This window comes from Mus pahari, chromosome 17 (genome assembly GCF_900095145.1).
Source record: "Mus pahari chromosome 17, PAHARI_EIJ_v1.1, whole genome shotgun sequence".
Lineage (NCBI taxonomy): Eukaryota > Metazoa > Chordata > Mammalia > Rodentia > Muridae > Mus > Mus pahari.
This window is the reverse complement of record NC_034606.1, coordinates 20,982,570-21,002,890: the sequence shown is the minus strand read 5'-3', so window position 1 is coordinate 21,002,890 and position 20,321 is coordinate 20,982,570. Positions and strand designations below refer to the sequence as shown.

Here is a 20,321-nt window from a genome sequence, read left to right as displayed (position 1 = left end):
CCTCCTGCCTTTCAAGTACAGGGATCAAACTCAGATTGCCAGGTTTGCTAGCAAGCATCTTTACCTGCTCAACCAGCTCGTTGGCCTTATTGGCTTTTAACACCAATTCTATGAATACCTTTTCTCCTCTTCAGCATCTTGTAACTCCTCCTCCTCCCCCCCCTTTTTTATTTCTTAAATGTAATTGGATATTTCCATATCCTTCAGGTCACATTTGTAAATTGCTCACTATATACAAGGACAAAAAAAATAAAAAGCCAGTTGGTGGCAGTGGTGGTAGTGCATGCATTTAATCCCAGCACTTGGGAGGCAGAGGCAGGTGGATTTCTGAGTTTGANGCNAGCCTGGTCTATAGAGTGAGTTCCAGGATAGCCAGGGCTATACAGAGAAACCTTGTCTCCAAAAAACCAAAAGAAGGAGCAGGAGGAGGAGGAGGAGGAGGAGGAGGAGGAGGCAGAGGCAGCAGTGGCAGTGGCAGAGGCAGATGGATCTCTGAGTTTAAGGCCTGTTTGGTCTACAGATCAAGTTCCAGGACATCCAGGACTACACAGAGAAACCCTATCTTGGAAAAAAACTGTATTTATTATATCTTGAAGTCTGTGAGAATTCTACAGGTAGAAAGTTCTGTTTTTCATATATAAAATTCCATAACTTTATAATTTCGTGTCCTAGTTATTAATACATTTAAAAAGTTTCCTGAGGAACTATTAGTAATAGGCTCATTCAGAGCTTTATTTATCTATATACATACATGTATCTGCAAACACACAGGATTTATTAGAGTGGCTTACAGGCTGTGGTCCACTTAGTCCAGCCATGGCTCTCTTCCAATGGAAAGTCCAGGAATTCAGTCGTTGTTCAGTCTGTGAGGCTGTGTGTCTGTCTGAGCTGGTCTTCAGTATTCCTCCAGCTCTAAGAAGTAGGCTATAATGCCACTGAAGAAACGAGCTTGCCAGCAAGAGTGAGAACAAAAAGGTAAGGAGCCAAAGTTCCCTTCTCTGTCCTTGACATTGGCTGCTACCAGAAGGTGTGGCCCAGATTAACGGTGGTGGATCCTCCCACCTCAAAATATCCAGATTAAAGGTGGGTCTTCCCACTTCAAACATTTAATTAAGGAAAATCTCTCATAGGTGTCCTGAGCTGCTTAGATTTTTGTTAATTCCAGATGTAATCAAGGGGACAACCAAGAATTACCATCACCAGTGTATCAGTTGTTAACATTGCTGAGATGGGCTTAATGCTGACCTCTGCTTACTTGACTATGCACTACTGATAAAGTGGGCTTAATCCTGCATCCTATGTGAAGAATACTAGATGAGCAGTACTCCCCCCCCCCGCCCCCCGTGTGGGTAAAACTCACTAGCTAACTATAAATCATTTCTAGTTTTGGCAATTCCTTCTTCCTGTTCACGGGTTGCTCCCACTCTCAACGAGTAGCCATGCTCTACAAAGTCCTGGCACTCTGCCTTGTGTGCCCCAGCTATGGCTTTCCTCAGTCCATTCATAGATGAAATCAGTGATGACTCACCAGACCCAACCAGTGAAGACCTACTAGATTCAACTAACGACCTACTGAACTCGACCAGAGGCCAGTGGGAATCAACTGAGGTCATGCTACCAGTTGGCTTAGAGTAGTGGTTCTCAACTTTCTTAATGTTGCAACCCGTTAATACTGTTCCTCATGTTGTGTTGACCTCAACCATAAAATTATTTTCAGTGCTACTTCATAACTGTAACTTTGCTGTTATGAATTGTAACGTAACTATCTGATGTGCACATCTGTTCATTTTACTACGGGGCCCTGTGAAAGGGTCTTTTGACCCCTCAAAACATCATGATCCACAAATTGAGAGCCACTGGCCTAGAGATGAACACCAACAGCAATTCAAACAGACCACAGGCCTGTCAACCATACATATGTGTATCTATGTGTATACGGACTTTTGTGTCCTGTAGTGATGTTGAGACAGTTGCATCCACCTTTCTAGAAGAAGCCAGTGAGACCACAGATGGTTATGTTACTTTCCAGCTTCCTGAGCAAAGATTTTTTTTAGCTGACTGGCACCTCCATGGAAAAAATGCAAGTTTACCTCAGTCTATCTTTAAAACCACAGTTTCCACTGGGTGTGATTATCACTGCACTCTCCTGCATTTCTGAGAAGACTCCAACTGGGAACAAGCCTACTGCTACCCTGTGGGAATTATATAATTGTAGAAAATTATGGTAAGTCTGACGATGCTCCCAGCAAATGAGATCGCATGAGGAAAATGGTCCAGCACAAAGATTGATTATAAGCCATTTCTGAGTTCTGCCATTACTTTGTGTGGGTTTAATAAATAAATGCTCATTGAGCAAAATAGTTTCTAGTTTTGGAAGGTTTAATAAAGTTATGGCTTTGTTTTCCTAATTGGTTTCGTTTAAACGAAAAGTTCCGATTAATTAAAAATCAGCTAATGACATTGTCAGAATTAAAAAATGAGTGGAGTTAAATCTGTGCAGGTGGAAAACTGTTAATGGACAATACTCAATTAACGGAATTAAGGGACATTGGTTTGCGTCTTTGACCCTCAATAATAGAAAATCCACAGCTTCAAAAATGTCAGAAAAAAAATCTGTTAATTCATAAGATAAATATCGAGGCCATGGGACTTCGGGCTTGAGGGTTCCCTGCGGTCTATGTACACATTTGGAGTTTAAACCACAGGGTCCAAATGGGTGAGCCTGTTCTTGACAGCAATGGTTTCGGGACCATTCCTGGCTCCTAGCCCCTCACCCCTCACATCCCTTCCACACTTCCACAAGCACGATTCGCCTAACACTTAACGTCCCTTCCTTCCTTCCCCATCTTCCCTTCTCACCCAGTAGATCTTCCCTCTGCTCTCTTAATTTTAGAAATAGTTTAGGGACAAAGGAGAAAACCCAAACGCCAAATCCCTATCTTATCGCGCAAACTCCGCCCACTGACGTCCGGACCAGACTTCCGGGTTCTGCCTCCGCGGCCGCTCCACTTCCTCTGACGTCACCGGTCAGCAGTGACCGGCAAGATGTCGGCGGGCGGCGGCGGCGGTGGCTTTGAGCTCCTGTAGCGCGGCTCATCTGTGTGACAGGGGCCGGGCGGAGGCGGCCTGAGAGTGGTCGGGGAGGGGACACGAGGCGGAGGGCGGGTGGCCGGGCGCTCCGGGTGCACGGGTCGCTACCGGGAATGCGCTGCAGCCCCCCGAGCAGCCTGGAAGGCGAGCCCCGCAGGAGCTCTTCATGCCGCCCACCGGCTTAGAGTCTTCCAGGATGAACAGGAAGAAAGGAGACAAGGGCTTCGAAAGCCCACGGCCGTACAAATTATAAGTACCTTTCCCCTACTCTGGCTCTCGCCCTGCTTTGATTTTTTTGTTTTCATTGATTCTGTGAGTGACTTGATGAGCCCGGGAAACTAGTGAGAAATGAGAGCCCACTCCTGGGGACATGATGTTTGTAGGGGGAAACGGTTTTGAATAATTGTTCAGCATACTCCTTTTCCCCCACGGGCTCACAAACCTTTCTTAAAGGACCGCTATATATATATATTTGTCAAGACAGACCTTTTCATGGCTGTTGCTAGATTTAAAATAAGCAGATTACTCATTTTGTAGAATTGGAAGAGAAACTTGCTGTGTGGTTTTTGAGCGGCTCAGAGTATAGTCCCTATTTGTACTTAGATAGATTTATGCTTTCATATAATAATAGTAGTTTATTTCTTTTTTATATATATACAACCCATCAGGTCGTCTGTATCAACAACATAAACTTCCAGCGGAAATCTGTTGTGGTAAGGTCTCTCCCGGTCATCATAAGCAGTTTAAGTCAGCCTTTCACAGTTCTTGGGGGGATTCTCCAGTTTTCCAGATTATGTGGTGCCCCAGAATAAGAAATTAGAATCCAAGTCAGTTTTGCTGTACATGATGTTCTCTGTTCTCCCCACCTTTTCCCATTTCCTGATTAAAATGTTCAATATGCTAAGTATGTTGTGAAATAGGAAGTCTTTGTAATCAAACACCTTCACATTGTGCACTAGCCAGGACTAAGCCTGTGGTCATAGCAGTCTTAGATTCAGCTGCTCATTTATGGAATGTCTTTTGGAATATTTGTCACACATTGCTATTTGGGGATAGAATGTGAAAGCATTAGGGAGTATTTTTAATTTAAGTTTTTACTTCAGCAGTATAGGAAACTCGTGATTTCTCTCAGTGAAGCTTACCGTTATTAGAGTCAACATGATTGATTGAATTATACTGTGTTAGTTGAATTGCTCTTGTCTATAAGACATTCCTTTTTTTGTTTTTGTTTTTAGGGTTTTTTTTTGTTTGTTTGTTTTTTTGTTTTTTTTGTTTTTTTTTTTTAGTTTTTCGAGACAGGGTTTCTCTGTATAGCCCTGGCTGTCCTGGAACTCACTCTGTAGACCAGGCTGGCCTCGAACTCAGAAATCTGCCTGCCTCTGCCTTCCAAAGTGCTGGGATTAAAGGCATGTGCTACCACTACCCAACCTACCCAGCCGGGTAAGACATTCCTTAAGGTGTATGTATATTAACCCATTGACTCTTCACTATGATCTCTTGACATAGATAAGATTTCAGTCCCAGCTTTTTTTTTTTCCGGTCCTGCTTGCTCTGGCCATATTTATATTATGTATGTGGGTACACTGTCACTGTCTTCAGACACAGCAGAAGACAGCATAGGATGCCCATTGCAGATGGTTGTGAGCCACCATGTGGTTGTTGGGAATTAAACTCAGAGTCTGGAAGAGCAGTCGGTGCTCTTAACTGCTGAGCCATCTCTCCAGTGCCCTCAGTCCAAACTTTATAACTGAGGGAGCTGAGTGTGTACAGGTAAAGGGAAAGTGGGTAAATAAAGTATTGATAGAAGAACAAAGCTACTGCCTACAGGTAGTCTAGCAGAAGAGCCTCTGGTGGACATTATTGACATTTTTGTGCTACTACTTCTGTAATCCACAAGAAAATATGATTTATCCTGGAATAGAGAAATGAACAGTCCACCTTTTCCACCATAATAGCCCTTACTTCACTGAATAGGGACCTATTATTACAACATATATTATATTATATCATATATTATATTATATAGCTAAACAAGTAAGCATTAGTCCTATTCAAACAGACTTAATCTATGATATCATTTAATTACATGACCTCTAAATACTTCCTGCCTGACTACTGGATTGTAGACATGTTTGAGAGTTCAGATGTTCAATTCAGGAGAACCAAGATATGATAATATCAACAAGGTTTGCTGAGGTTTTTTGGTTTTGCTTTTGTTCTCAGAACAGATAGTGTCCTGGCATATGGTTGCAGATCCTTCAGGCTATTCTGAGAACATAGATTCAGGAGGCTGTGTGGTAGAGAGTGGTTTTCCACATACTCAGAAGAAACCTCTGCTCTAGGGCCGTGAACTGGTTTAGGACTAGGAATTAGATAAATCAGTTCTACTGCTACACTGTGAGGCATCTTTTCCCCCAGAAGACCTAGAATTTTTTTCTGTTCACTAGGTAGCACCATCAAAAATTACCTGTTTATATCTTTTTTCAGCACCTGATAATCAATGAACTATTAAGTTAGTTCTGTGGATCAGAATACTACTATGTTTAAGATGAATACAATGGTAGCTGCCTACAGTCCTAGTTAGGAGGCTGAGGTGGGGAGATCAGTTGAGCCTAGGAGATGTAGACCAGCCTGGGCAAAGTGGAGAAGTCACCTCTTTATAAAGACAACTTAACATGGTGGTACACACCTATAACCCCGTTCTGGAGGTTGAGGCAGGAAGGTTGAAGGTTTGCTCTGACCCTGGACTGCATAGGGTGATCTGCTTCAAAAACAATCATGCAGTCTCCCTCTGTGGCTTATTTTGATGATTATGCCCATTCATAAGTACATTTTGAACGTTTTTAAGTACATTTTGAACATACTTCTGGGCGCTGAGAGGCATGTTATAATCAGAGAAGAGGGTAATAGGCAGAGGAGGATTTCTTAGCTGGTGTAGCTCTGTCCTGCAGAGGAGCCTCTGAAGGGATCATTCATAGGAGGGAGAGAAAGTAGGCGAAAATGTAGCTGTGGGGCGAGAGAGTTTGGTGGCTGGTAAGAGAGTGATTTAGGGTCAGGTTTGGGGATGAGCGGAGAAGAAAGTCCCAGAAATTCCAGGAGCAATGGAGCAGTCCAGTTTCTGATTGAAGGAAAGGGCCATGAAAGGAGAAGCACTGGACATTCAAACTCAGCAGTGTCAGCGTGTGGGGGTGTCTCAGACGGTGACTTTGATTGCCATCCTGGAATGGAGGCACTCTAGCACCGTAGGTAAAGGCAGTTGCAGTCATCGTTATCAGAAGGGTCTCTGGCTTCAGGGATTGCAGGCATGCATGTGCTCCATGCCCACCAGGATCTAATAGTTTCTACGTGATGAGTCCAGGAGTGAGGTATATACAAGGGTCCTTTTCCATATTGTCAGGAGAGACACATTTAACTACAAATGACTGCTGCCCTGGCTTTTGTAGTGTTTGCTACATTCAGTGTGACAGATGGCCAAGAAATAGCGGTGAGACCGTCTAGTTTCCTTTAAGTTACCATAAATAAGAGAATAGGTAGCTTCTCTCACACATCCAGGAACTGTTTCATTTAGGTGTAGTTAATAGTTTTCAAAAAGATTAGAACATGGGACGGCTAGCTGTGACATGGCGGAGAAAGCCCTAAAATGGAAGGCTAATGTTGAGGCATTAGATAGTCTGAGGATTTGAATTACGTCAGTGGGTAAGAATGCTTGAGCAGAAGCTTGTGACACTTAATAGATCTGATTGTTGCATGCAGGTTAGGGCCCTGTGACATCAGGGAACCTTTTTCTTGATATATATTTTCTTCACTTTATATTATCAGTGTTGGTTTAGAAAAACCAAATGCTGTTCTTATATTCTTAACAGGTAACTATGGGTTAATAACTCTTTCCGTAACTTTCTAATTCACTTTTCTTCTTAGATTCTTGATCCAGAGGCTCACTATATAACTCATGCTGGCATCAAACTGGCTATCCTTTTGCCTCAGCCTTCTAAGTGTTGAAATTACAAATCTATCAGAATCACCTTTTTCTTCTCCTTCCTCGGCCCCCCTCCCCTGGCCCCCAGACATTCTCACTGTGCCGCTCTTACTGTGTAGATCAGGCTGGCCTTGAACTCGCAGAGCTCTTCATGCCTCAGCCTTGGAGCACTGGCTTTAAGGTGTGTGCCACCACGCCCAGCGCCAAGTTCATTTGGTTTTATTTGCTGGTTTTCTACTCTTTATGTAGGGTGGTCATTGGGTGATTGACAGAGTAGTCTGAGACAAGTTGGGGCTTGGCATGGTGTCACTCGGCTTTAATGCCAGCTCAGAGGCAGAGGCAGACATTTGAGTTCCAGGCCAACTGGGTCTCCATGGAGACTTCCAGCCTAGCTAAGACCCTGGAGGGAGGGAGGGAGGGAGGGAGGGAGGGAGGAAGGGATCTATCTATCTATGTCTGGGCTTTCTGCTACTCTGGCTTGGTTTGCAACTTTTCTCTCTCCATAGACAATTTTGCTATGTAGGCAAGGCTAGCTTCAAACTTGTGGCCACCTCCTGCCCTCACTTAAGTCCTAGTGGTACAAGCTTGTGCCACCACCAGTTTAATTTGCACTTTTAAATACAAAGCTTTTCCAGCTTTTGCTCTTTCTGATGTAAGAAGCTGTTGATCCATGCTAATGGTTTGATTTAAGACTATGTGTCTCTTATTTCAGAACTGGGAGCATAGCGGCTATAGAATTGCATGTGTTTTGAGGAGTTGGTATAAAGATTATACAGAAAATATTCCTAAACTTTATATAATGCCCTTGTGCCCAGAGCATTAATAGGCTAGTAGAAACAGATAGGGCTAGCTAGCATTTTGTTAACTATTAATTTATGTATAAAAGCTAATCTTGAAATACTTTTCAACAGTACTTTTATCTTCTAGGGCATTTGGGTAAAATGTTTCCAGTAGCACTTTTTTCCTCAGAGTTGGTATCAGGATTAGAGAGGTCGAATGGTAGCTGGCACGTGACAGGAGCACCTCTCTCTGGCCCTCTCTGCTGACTGGTGACTCCTGTGGGGATCTGAAACCCTCCTACTCACCACATAGCACCTGAAGCCTTTCATGCCCTCCTAGGGTTCAGCGTACTAGTTCTCAGTCAAGCTTATGAAAATCGCTGGGCCTGCATCCCATAGTTCCCCTGTCGTTCCCATTCGAGTTGACGCAGGATGTTGGTGAGAGTATTTAGCTGTCAGTTGTAGTAGATAGTTTCTCTTGATGGATGGTACAGCCCTCAGGTAACATGGGAGAAGTGTGTATGACATGGGACTGCTCGGTAGGCAGTCACTCAGTATTCGACCGTGCTGCTGCTCCCACCTGCTTTGTTCTCTCTGGCAGCACTTGCTGCTCTGTTCCCTCATTTATCTCCTGTGAGGAGATCATACCTGTGAGCTTCAGTATTGTAGTTTTTAAAGCCCAAGTTCTGCGTACCATCAGATTCTTTGATTTCAACCTCCTGATTGGGACTTTCTTCTCTACCAGTTTCTGGTCCTCTAGCCTAGTTAGGTTGCAGTCTACCTAGAAATTCTTGTATTTGAGACTAGTAAATGTTTTCTCTTTTCCAGCCAACAGTGGCTTACTTACCACAAATTTCGTGGATAAAGGAAGGCTTGTAAAGACTAGATAGATGTACTCAGTCAGTCACTGGTACAGTTAATGTTTACAATTAAGATTCTTGGAAAACACTGTGTACATAGCTATTTGGAATTTACTTTTAGAGGTTGCATTATAAGTAGTAATTAAGGAAACATCTCCATAACATTCTGGCCTTTCCAATGTTGTTCTTGGTTTTTGCAGGGATTTGTGGAGCTAACTATATTCCCTACAGTTGCCAACTTGAATAGAATCAAGTTGAACAGTAAGCAGTGTAGAATATACCGAGTCCGGATCAATGACTTGGAGGCTGCTTTTATTTATAATGACCCAACCTTAGAAGTTTGTCACAGTGAATCAAAACAGTAAGTTGGACATGTTAAGAAGCTGGTGTTTCTACATCATTCTGTCATTGTTTTTAGAGATTGGGTTAATGTTTTGCAACAAACTTTTCCATTCTTATTGTAATAGAGCTATATGTTGCATAATTTCTGTTGCTTTTACTGCCCTGCTAATTTCTCTCATGGGTTTCCTCACCTTTGTCTAACATAGTAAGTTATTAAATTTCCCTTCTTATAGCTTTAAAGAAGTATTATCTGGGAATTTTCAGTACACTTATTTTTGTTAAATTATCTTAATCATGTTTCTGTTTTCATCTTATCCATGTTTAATTGATAAATACCAAGAAATTATTTCAGTGAATTGGATGGTCACCGTCATCTTCAGACACTGTAAAATACTCTACTAAATGGTTTCACTATTTTAAGGTATCTTATGAAATACAATATCCACTAGCAACTATATTGGAGGGCATTTTTTTAAAAGCCTCGATAGCACTAGGTCATATTATTTCTGAGATTCTCAGCGTTTTGTAGTGGGATGCCAAGTGCAGGTATAAACTCTTCAATGTGGATAGTATTTCACTAGCCTAGGACATGTCATATTGCTTTAAAGAGTGATCCCAGCCAAGCAACATCAGTATTACCTAGGAACTATTTAGTTCTGCAAATCTCAAATATTAACCCAAATGTACCGGATCAGACCGGATAGGTAGGGTCCCACCCTAGCAAGCCTTCTAGAGGATTCTCATAGGCTCTGAAGCTAATTTACATGGATACTAGACAAGTAGTGATCTTGGCATTTCAGAGTTAATGAAGGATGTGAACTTAATTGTCACTTTAACAGTTCTTTTGAGCTATTGCCTGCCTTCCTGCCTGCTTTTCTTCCTTCCTTCCTTCCTTCCTTCCTTCCTTCCTTCCTTCCTTCCTTCCTTCCTTCCTTCCTNCCTCCCTCCCTTCTTCCTTCCTTCCTTCCTTCCTTCCTTCCTTCCTTCCTTCCTTCCTTCCTTCCTTCCTTCCTGTTTTTAGTGCAGGCTGTCCTTGAACTCAGATCCTCCTGCTTCTGCCTCTAGAGTACTGGGATTAAAGGCATGCACCACCATGTCCATCACATAATACTTCTTAACATGGTGAATATTATCAGGATTAGTTAACTTGACTAAAAAAGTATTCTTATTAATTGTGTAAGAAGACATAATACTTAGAAATAATTGATTCCATTGATATTTAGGAAGATCTGGTGAAATGTGTGGCTTGCTGTTATTATAAATTGACTTTTATTTCCCCAGGAGAAACCTCAATTATTTTTCCAATGCATATGCAGCTGCAGTCAGTGCTGTGGACCCTGATGCGGGGAATGGAGAACTCTGCATTAAGGTTCCCTCAGAGCTCTGGAAACATGTCGATGGTAAAGCACCAGGAATGTATTACTACAGTGAAATAAACCTTGCTAAATGTATAGGCTAGAAAGCTAGCCAGAAAGTTGCCTTAACTGTAAAGTAACCAGTACAAATGTGTGAAAGGAGTTGGAAAGTTATTTTCTTTAGGGTCCTGGATTAGTATGAATATGTTAGTCATGGGCTGTTACAAATTGCCTGGTTTCAGTGCAAGAAAACCACTTTGTAGATGCAAGGAGTGTTCTCTGTCAAAGGAAGATGCCACCAGCTCCTTTCACTTTTCTTTTTCCTGGCTGTCCTAGACCTTTCTCTGTAGACCAGTCTGGCCTCGAACTGAGAGACCCATCTGCCTCAGTCCCTTATGTCCTTGGACCAAAGGCGTGTGCTACCACACCCGGCTGTTTTGCTTTTTTAATGAATTGTACTTTTCATGTGGCTAGATCCATTTGGTACAGTAGCATTATTGCCACATTAACAGTCCTAGTTTTTCCAGAATAGCGTTCTCACTGCTATTCAATAGTAAGATCACTGAGCTGCCTTGTGGTCAAGGAGATGCTAGAACATGGGCTTGTGCCACATGTCCAATATTTGAATTTATCCTTGCTAAATCTTCATGATCTATTCTTTAAAGATTTAACCAGTTACAATTATTGTTTGAAAAGTTCTTTCTACCTTTATTTAGCCTTATAAAAGTCAAAGAAGAGAGAAAACACTTTGTTTTCAGTGTGTTTGGAAGCAGATGAGAAATAATGGTACTATTCAGTGGGCACATGTCGAAGCTTATTGTGGGCATGCACTTGTAATATCTGGGGGAAATGAAAATATCTCCTTTTAACACAAGGTGTTTTTTACTATACAGACGTAGAATATAATTGAAGAACATAATAGACGATGCAGTTTCTTTAATAATCCTCCCCACCCTACTTCCCTTGCTTTACTCTCCAAAGTCAAGTAGAACTGATAGTTTGGGACAAAATGCAAAAGGAGAAAAACCTCGAAATGTAGAATTGCAATTGGATTTGACAGGTCTTAAAGCATCTGTATTAGGGGGTTTTAAATTTTTCTGAAAACACTGCATGTTGTCAGAATTGTTGAGAATATGCTCTGGTTAGTGGTGCGCTTTGTGAGAGGTTACAAGCAGCAGCTCGAGAGACTGGGGACAAGCTATCAGCTAGCGTCGGTGAGCACTGTAAGCGCCTGTGCGGTGGCAGTGAGCGCTGCGGGGTCTTTGTTTTATGTATTGGCCTTTGATTCCAGGCCTCCAGCATCTAGGCAAGGGCCCTACCACTGGAGCTGCATCCCACGCAGCTCTGGGGTTTCTCAATATGTATGATGCTCAGGCTGGGGCTCTCATGTGGTATATTCATTATATAGGTTACTGTTGCTCATTTATGTGTCAGTGAATGTATATATTCATTTATTGCAGAGTTGAAAGTCCTGAAGATACATATTAATTTTTCTTTGGATCAGCCAAAAGGAGGTCTTCATTTTGTGGTACCCAGTGTAGAGGGGAGTATGGCAGAGCGGGGTGCTCATGTCTTCTCTTGTGGTTATCAAAATTCTACAAGGTAGATTATAAATTCATATCTTTCAATTCATGTAATTTTTCAAGTTGCATTTTTAAGTATTGACTGTGCAGTGTGTTTTCTAGAATGGCCAGTGTAAGCCTGGTCCCTCCAACCCCAGGCTGCTTCTGAGTCGTGTCTGTTGAGTGTTCCTTCTCACAGGGAAGAGTTTGGAAATGACCCATCAGCTCGAGGCTTTAACTTTATAGTGAGCTTTAGCACACATGCAGAGAACTGCAGCATTTAAATGTAAAGAGACAATAAGTTTTCACAAGTGAACAGCCTGTGGAGCTCACAGTCAGATCAGCACCGATAGCACCGTCACTTGGCAGGGTCTCCTGTGCTTCTAGTCAGCATTCTCACCTGGCATTCTGTCTGCTCAGTTCCTGAGACACCATCGACTGTGCTTGGCTTTGAACTTGAAGTAAATGGGCTCATTCATGCTTGTGCTCTTTCTAGCCAGCTTTTTCTTTTTTTTTTTTTTAAAGATTTATTTATTTATTATATGTAAGAACACTGTAACTGTCTTCAGACACTCCAGAAGAGGGCATCAGATCTTGTTACGGATGGTTATGAGCCACCATGTGGTTGCTGGGATTTGAACTCCGGACCTTNCTTCAGACACTCCAGAAGAGGGCATCAGATCTTGTTACGGATGGTTATGAGCCACCATGTGGTTGCTGGGATTTGAACTCCGGACCTTCGGAAGAGCAGACGGGTGCTCTTACCCACTGAGCCATCTCACCAGCCCTCTAGCCAGCTTTTTGCTGTTGTTTGGCGTCAGGAGGTTTACATAAGGACCTACATCTTTATGTGAAATTGTAATCTACTCTTTCTCATGCTTTGTAGTTGACTACATGTTAATGAAATTGTCTATAATGTGAGTGCTTCCCTCAGATTATTAAATCTTCTAAGGTTGTGCTTTAGAATTGTTGATATTTTGGTACTATGTACTGATTCTAAGTCTGAAATATATTTTGTACTGTGAATCTGCTTATAGATTTTGGTTCCCGTGTGTTGATTCATACTCTGAGCTGTGTACCTGGAAATTAGAATTTACAGTAGATGCTGCAATGGTAGCCGTGTCCAATGGAGATTTGGTGGAGACAGTGTATACTCATGACATGAGGAAGAAGACCTTCCATTATATGCTTACTATTCCTACAGCAGCATCCAATATCTCCTTGGCCATCGGACCATTCGAAATACTTGTGGATCCATATATGCATGAGGTACGTGTGTGTGTGTGTGTGTGTGTGTGTGTGTGTGTGTGCACTTCACTTTTCTTTCTCTTCTCTGTACTTTTACTCTTTATGAAAGACAGGCACAAATAAATAAACATGATTTTTTAGTGTTTAACTGCTCTAAATACTTTAGCACTATCACTAAAAAGAAAATATTTCACATCACATTTATTTGGAATTAAAACATTTTGATGAGTTTGTTGACCAGGGTTCTTTATCAATACCTCGGTATGCTGAAGTGAGAATACATCTTATTGATTTTTTTTCTTTCTTTCTTTTTTTTTTTTTTTTAGTTTAATGTATTTTAATAGCAAACTTACAGGAACAGCACAGAAGACAGACAACATTAAAAACATGTACTTGTATGTAGGACAACTCAGTTAGAAAAGTATAGTGAATGGATGGAATCTACTGTGTGATAAAAATGCTACAAACACCATTTAGTTGCCGTCAATAAGAAATTTACTTATTTTAAAAAAATCCAAATGCTGGCATTGTCCAGAAAATTTTAACAGGTTTATTTATAATTGTTATAAAGTTGAACTGTTGAAATGTGTTCACTGAAACAGTTTGCTTGCATTAATGCTTTACATCTTGCATTTATATTAAAAATTCACACACAAATAAACGTGGAGAAATGCCAATACCTGATTCTGTCCCCTATGTTTCCACTCGCAATCATATACTTAGGTACCTCTGACCCCATGGAAAAAATATCTAGCATTCAGAACTACTGATAACAGGAAGAAGAGGAAAAAAAAATTTTTTTTGAGAATGAAATGTTTCCCCTCATGGTGGACTCTTAAGCACATTCTCCGCGTATGCGGCGTTCTAGCTGGATATCTTTTGGCATAATTGTTACACGTTCGGCATGGATAGCATGCAGATTGATATCTTCAAAAAGGCCAACCAGACAGGCCTCACTTGCCTCTTGCAAAGCACCAATAGCTGCACTCTGGAAGTGCAGATCTGTTTTGAAGTCCTGAGCAATTTCTCGCACCAGACGCTGAAAGGGGAGCTTGCGGATCAGAAGTTCAGTGGACTTCTGATAGTGTCTGATTTCACGGAGTGCCACAGTACCAGGCCTGTAATGATGAGGTTTCTTCACCCCTCCAGTAGAGGGCGCACTCTTGCGGGCGGCTTTTGTAGCCAGTTGTTTCCTGGGTGCTTTACCACCGGTGGATTTGCGGGCAGTTTGCTTTGTAGGAGCCACAGTATGGACACCTCCTTACTTACCCCCCTTCTCCTTCGGCTGGAGCTCGGCAAGCGAGAGGCGGTGCTGGCGTTGGAGAGCGGCGGTGGCGTAGCAAAGGCTGCGAACACCTATTGATTTTTTCTTTAAAAATAAGGCCTCTCTGTTAGCCCTTGAAGTCATGTGTCCCGTGGTACTGTGCTTGTACTTTAATTTCAACTTGTAGTTTCCCAGCTGCCGAGGTGGGACTTAGCTGAGATTAGTAATAACACTTGATTTTAGAAACCAACTTACACTCTAGCCAAGGCATACTCTTTTTATTCTTAATGCTAAGCATGCATTAGAAAAAAAATCAAAAAGTTTTCATATATTTAAAATAGTTTACTTATATTTATATGCATTTCTCTAATCATAACTTATATCCTATTAGCCTTGACCCTATGTGTGGTGTCCACTTGTTTTAATCCTGACATTCTAAATTGTTTTCGGTTTATTTTCCTTTGTCTTGTTTTTGTTTTTCTTCAACAGTCTTGCTATGTGGCCCAGGCTTTCCTCAAACTCATATGAAGCTTCCTGCCTCAACTTCCTGGCCTCTGAGGCATGTACTGCTGCATCTGGCTTTCATTTATCAAACTTTTGTCTAACATGAAATGATTGCCCACAATGTCGTCTTCTGGATGACACGTTACTGGATTCTTGTTTCTCTTGAGGCAGTCTCACTATGGAGCTCTGGCTAGCTTTGAACAGGCAACCCTCTGCTCAGTGTTCTAGAGTCGGTGGGGCCTGGGAGAATGGAGCTGCTGAAAGAGAACTTTATTCAGAGCACCAGACAGTTGTACTCTGAGGGTTAGAGTCACATTAGTAAACTATGTGCAACTACAGGGGCAAGCCACATGTGGGAAACACACCACTGGTGGCTCCACGTGGCAGAAACCAAGTTTTTTCATGGAGGTCCATAAACAGCAATCGGCAGCTATAGTGAATAATCTGAAGTAAACTTGTATTTGCTACACCTGGGAGGATCGCAAAAACATATTCCAAAAACAATTCCAATGTTTTCGAAGAAGCTGACCAGGGTCACAAGATTCTTGTATTGGTTTCTTCGAAGTTTCTGCACAAGCATTCAGAATTCTCCTCACAGGACTACATTCTTGGAACATGAAGCACTGGGATTACAGATGTGGCCACCATCCCTGGCTTCTTCATTCATTTGGCACACAATTGTTTTCATAAGACAGTCTATGATACTTGTTTTGAATTTAGCTTAATATGAAAACCAGGACTGTTACTTGTATTGTGAATGTTTTCTACCTCTTTACTGCCAGCGGCTCGCCTGTACTGGGCGCACCAGTATCTGGTCTGCAGCTGAAGCTTCAGAGGATAACTGGAGTGATTGTTCCTGTATGCGGATAGTACTGATCAGCACTAACTGGTTTATGCTGAGGTCACTATAGCCCAGACTGGCTTCAACGTCCCAAGGGTTAGAATTACTGTTCTGAGCCATCACTGTAGGGCATCATAAACTATTAACTTCTAGATTCAGTTTAGTGGTCCTTGCCATTGGGCATGGGAAAGCCATTGGGTTTAATCTTCAACATTGTACACACACAAAAATTAATAAAATAGTACTATAAGATGCTCAATGTTAGCTAGGTGTAGACCTATAAGAGATTATGCTAAGCCTTAAAATTTAATTCTAGTTTATGCATTGGAGAAAAATTTAATTTGGAACAGTTTTATTCTCATTGTGTGTAAGCTTTTAACATAATCCATTTTAAATTTAATTTTTTTTACTACAATGAACATTTTGTAAACCTGATCTGAAAAGCCTACTGATTTTACAACAGCTATTTTCAACATTATGAAATTTATTGCAAACTAAACATGCCCTTTCTTTGAGTTGGTTATTCTTTTGTTTTCAGGTTACCCATTTTTGTTTGCCTCAACTTCTTCCGTTACTTAAACATACTACGTCATACATTCACGAAGTTTTTGAATTTTATGAAGAAGTTTTGACTTGCCGCTATCCGTACTCCTGTTTTAAGACGGTCTTCATTGATGAGGCTTACGTTGAGGTGGCCGCTTACGCTTCTATGAGTATTTTCAGGTTGGTGTCCCTTCAGATGGAGAGTGCCCAAGTTAAAGTACATACGAGGAGAAGCTCTCGGCTCATCAGTTTTGAGACTGGTTTTGAGCATCATGTATGATTGAGTTCATAGGTAGTCTGGTATTTCTAAAAATGTTAACAATGTAGCCTCTTACATAAGGAAGTAATGGGTCATATAGTGCCTTCTTCCACAATTAGCATTCACATTTCTGGCTTAGTTCTTAATGTTTAGCTTACACGTTTAGGTGATCGGTGTGCCTTCTTGGTAGCACTATAAAACTGTACTGGTATCACCAATTTGTTATCAAAATACCACTTTCCCCTTTGTTTTAGCCCTCCTTTTCTGTACATTTTTTTTTTTTTTTTTTTTGGATTTTTGGAAAGTTCCTATTTGTAAGTTTTATATGTCAAGGAAGTTCCCTTCCCCTGTCTCTGAAGGCTCTCGTGTATAATGTCAGACACTAATCCNTGTGTGTGTGTGTGTGTGTGTGTGAGAGAGAGAGAGAGAGAGAGAGAGAGAGAGAGAGAGAGAGATATGAACGTATGTCAGTAAATGAGTGGTTGGTGCCGATTGCCTTTTCCCTGGAGAAAGTACAACCATAAACAGGTCAGCATAAGGATACCATAACCCCAGGGTATGAAAATTCTGCCTCTGTGTCACAGTAAGGACCGTGGGTTGGAGTCGCCAGTGACTCTGAGCCTCGCACGTACAAGCCAAGCACTCTGTCACTGATAAGCATTCCCAGTCCACGAGCCTAGCCGAAGATGATCTTGAGCTCACTTGTGACACCGAGGGTAACCTTGAATTCTTGACTAGTCTGCCTCTGCCTCCAAGTGTGGAGAATGTGCCTGAACACATAGCAGATGTGAACTTTTGAGTTAAGCAGCCCTGACTGTGGGCAAATACTTCTTTAGTGTCTCAACAGTCTGAACAGTAGTGTGAAGAGAGGCGCCACAATCAGAATGACTACACTGCTGAATTCAAAAGCACCGTGAGCTTCGCTTTGCTTCTGTACTGATGATCAAACCCAGGGCTGCAAGCATGGTGGGAGATCACTCTCGCTGAGCTACACTCTCCCAGCCCATACAGACGCAAGCTCTGTCCAAAACAGTTCCTGTTAGGGGATTCATACACTTAGTACTTCATTTCAGGAAGATAACTGACTACTTACAGTGTGTCAGGTCTTGTAATATGCATTTTATTTTTAGCAGTCTTAAAATTAAAGATCCACCCAGATGTGAAGAAGGCTAGATGAGCAGGCAGCTCAGCCTAAAAGATGTGAGGAACTCGATAATTTGTTAATAACCCGCAGTTGCCTAAAAACAACAGTGGTCTATATCACACTGTTTCCGTTAGTCTCTTTGACTCTGCTTGGCCACGCTTTAGTGATGAAAAGTATTGACTTTCCTTAGGTCTGATGAATGGGTGCTGAAGGGAATTTCAGGCTATATTTATGGACTGTGGATGAAAAAAACATTCGGAGTCAATGAGTACCACCATTGGATTAAAGAGGTAAATGACAGAGATTTGTTTTCCACTTGTAAGTCAGTCATATATGATAATGTTTTCTGATTTCCATGTCTTCTGTCTTTTATTCCATTTTTTTTCTTTATTTTGTGTGTTGGGGCCAGTACACATGTTAGGGTGTGTGTGTGCTCAGAAGACAACTTCCTGGAGTTGCTCCTCTCCTTACACTGAGTTCTGGAAATCAAGCTCAGGTTGCTCGGGCTTTTGGCAAACTCTTCCACCCACTGAGCCGTCTTCTAGCCCTGTGCCCTCTGTTTTACTTATTGTAATGCACTTTTGAAATATCATTTGAAAAATAGCTCATTCTTTTCAAATAAAATGAAAATTACATCACTGAAAAGAAGGTTATAAGTGAGCTTCCTACTTTTGTTTCCAAATCTTCCCTGGGGAAGGATGGTGTAGTGGTAGTGTGCGCTCCACTGGGGAGGGTGGCATGCTGCTCATGCAGTGGGAATGGTGCTTTGCACACAGTGACTACTGATATGTCAGGTAGTCTTCTATACCTGCCGTATGATCTCTGTCGTAATTTCCTTTTATTTAAAGATGAAGGCAAAGAATAAAAGCAGTATTTTGTTTATCTATTGTATTAGATCCTTAAATTCATTGTTTTTAGGTAGAATAATTCCCACCTTAATGTCATTATTAAATTAGCTCTCTGTCCAAAAAGTTGCTCATATACTTAGCAGTGGTAGATTCTAGTCTTCATTTCAGAAGGGAATAACCACTAACAGTGTGTAATATAATAATACTGTGATTAAAGTAGTATGACTGTCTTAATTCTCTCACTACCCCACTTTCCATGTAAGGAAACTAAGGTACATAGAGGTTAAATTATCTAGTAAAGTATGTGGCTAATCAGCTGTATTGTCAGGATCCAGTTAGCTTTTAACATCTCACGGTGCTGTCTGCCACTTTTCTCTGCTGTCTAATATTATTTAAATTTCATGAATGTTCAGTATAGTTATGATGTTATCTTTTTCAGCTTTTCTTCCGTTTTTTTTCTGTTAACTTTAATGAGTATTATATGTTAGAGAAGGATAGGGTCATTTTAACTTGATATGTTATTAACATCATTCAAGTAACTTCCTGTTGGTTGCGTTAGTCCTCAGATGCAAAATACTAAGAAGGAATAAATAATTTAGAGGACAAATCAGAGAGGCTGAGAAGGGCTGTAAGGAAAAATTTCTGAGCTGCCGGCGAGCTCTGAAGTCACAAAATAAAGAGAGATTTTTGAATCTTAGCATTCATCCAGCTTGTGTAGCTTGTTCTGTTTATAAAACCACGAGCTGTTCTCCAGGCATAGTTTGCTTATCTCACATCTACATCTGATTCCAGGAAAGAGAATTTGTGGCCTAGTACTAAAGATCGTTGTATGAAGAAATTTTCACTGACTCTTGCTTTTGTGTCTTTTTTTTTTTTTAGGAGCTAGATAAAATAGTGGCGTATGAACTGAAAACTGGGGGAGTTTTACTTCATCCCATATTTGGTGGTGGAAAAGAAAAGGATAAGTAAGTATGTGATATTATGAACCTCGTTTTACGGGCTGCCTCATACAGGATCATGTGTGTTCCTTGAGACCCGCGAAGGCCGGACACGTAATGATCGTGTGACATCACAGCCTGCACTTGTCAGCCCCCCTCTGCATTTCTGCTGCATCACGTGAGATGGCTGAAACTGAATTGAAGCCTAGGAATGTGAGGCTTTTCTGTTTGACATGCTAAGTTTTCTATAGTTCATTTTCGTCATATTAGCCTTGATAAAACTTAAAAATCTATGGAAGTAGTTATTTTGTTTATTGTTCTGGTTAACCCGAATTGTCAACCGATTCAACTGAGAAATACCCAGGGGATTAGTAAAGCACACTTGTAAGTCTGTGAGAAGATGTTACAGGAGGATTGAGCAGACAAGAAGCTCCTTACATGTGGGTGCCGTCTGCTGTAGCTTTTGGAGGTACAGGGCTGGATGAAATGAAAGCAAGATGGGACCCTGCAGTTTCCCCTGCTGCCCGCCTCCCATGAGACAGGAGCTGTGCTCAGCCATGTTCTTCCTATCAGGGAGGACTAAGCGGAGCCACAGTAAGCCCTTCCACTTCTCAGTCATTTTGCTCAGGTTTTTGTTACATACAAAAAATTTAGCACAGTAAATTTGTACCAGAGGTAGAGCTGTTACTGTCTCTAATCGTAACCTTGTTTCTTAAGCCTTTGGAACTGAATTATGAAAGGAATTTGGAACAGTTTGGAGATGTAGGC

The 20,321-nt window shown here is 41.5% G+C and overlaps 2 protein-coding genes across 2 annotated transcripts in view; one reads left to right on the top strand and one right to left on the bottom strand.

The window, feature by feature from the left end:
- The first annotated feature begins 3,045 nt into the window (after positions 1 to 3,045).
- The window catches only part of Taf2 (TATA-box binding protein associated factor 2), a 56,084-nt gene continuing 38,808 nt past the window's right edge, over positions 3,046 to 20,321 (top strand). Inside the window, 9 exon segments of the mRNA XM_021216227.2 lie at positions 3,046 to 3,339; positions 3,749 to 3,803; positions 8,906 to 9,066; positions 10,329 to 10,447; positions 11,863 to 12,004; positions 13,002 to 13,233; positions 16,360 to 16,664; positions 17,958 to 18,057; positions 19,495 to 19,580. Coding sequence (XP_021071886.1) covers positions 3,257 to 3,339; positions 3,749 to 3,803; positions 8,906 to 9,066; positions 10,329 to 10,447; positions 11,863 to 12,004; positions 13,002 to 13,233; positions 16,360 to 16,664; positions 17,958 to 18,057; positions 19,495 to 19,580 — 1,283 coding nt within the window. The 5' untranslated portion in view covers positions 3,046 to 3,256.
- On the bottom strand, positions 13,966 to 15,954 carry LOC110335052 (histone H3.3-like). Its single transcript, XM_021217142.2, has 3 exons — positions 15,929 to 15,954; positions 15,727 to 15,836; positions 13,966 to 14,469 (listed from the first exon to the last, which is right to left on the bottom strand). Exons 1-3 carry the CDS (start codon positions 15,952 to 15,954, stop codon positions 14,048 to 14,050), a joined length of 558 nt encoding a protein of 185 aa, XP_021072801.1. The 3' UTR covers positions 13,966 to 14,047.

Bases quoted from the DNA above. Each gene is read 5' to 3' on its own strand.
- LOC110335052 (XM_021217142.2), bottom strand. From the start codon at position 15,954: ATGCCCTACAGTGATGGCTCAGAACA. The intron at 15,837-15,928 runs GTAATTCTAACC...ATCCGCATACAG, and splicing joins TACAGTGATGGCTCAGAACA to GAACAATCACTCCAGTTATC. The intron at 14,470-15,726 runs GTAACAGTCCTG...GTAAGTAAGGAG, and splicing joins AGAAAACATTCACAATACAA to GTGTCCATACTGTGGCTCCT.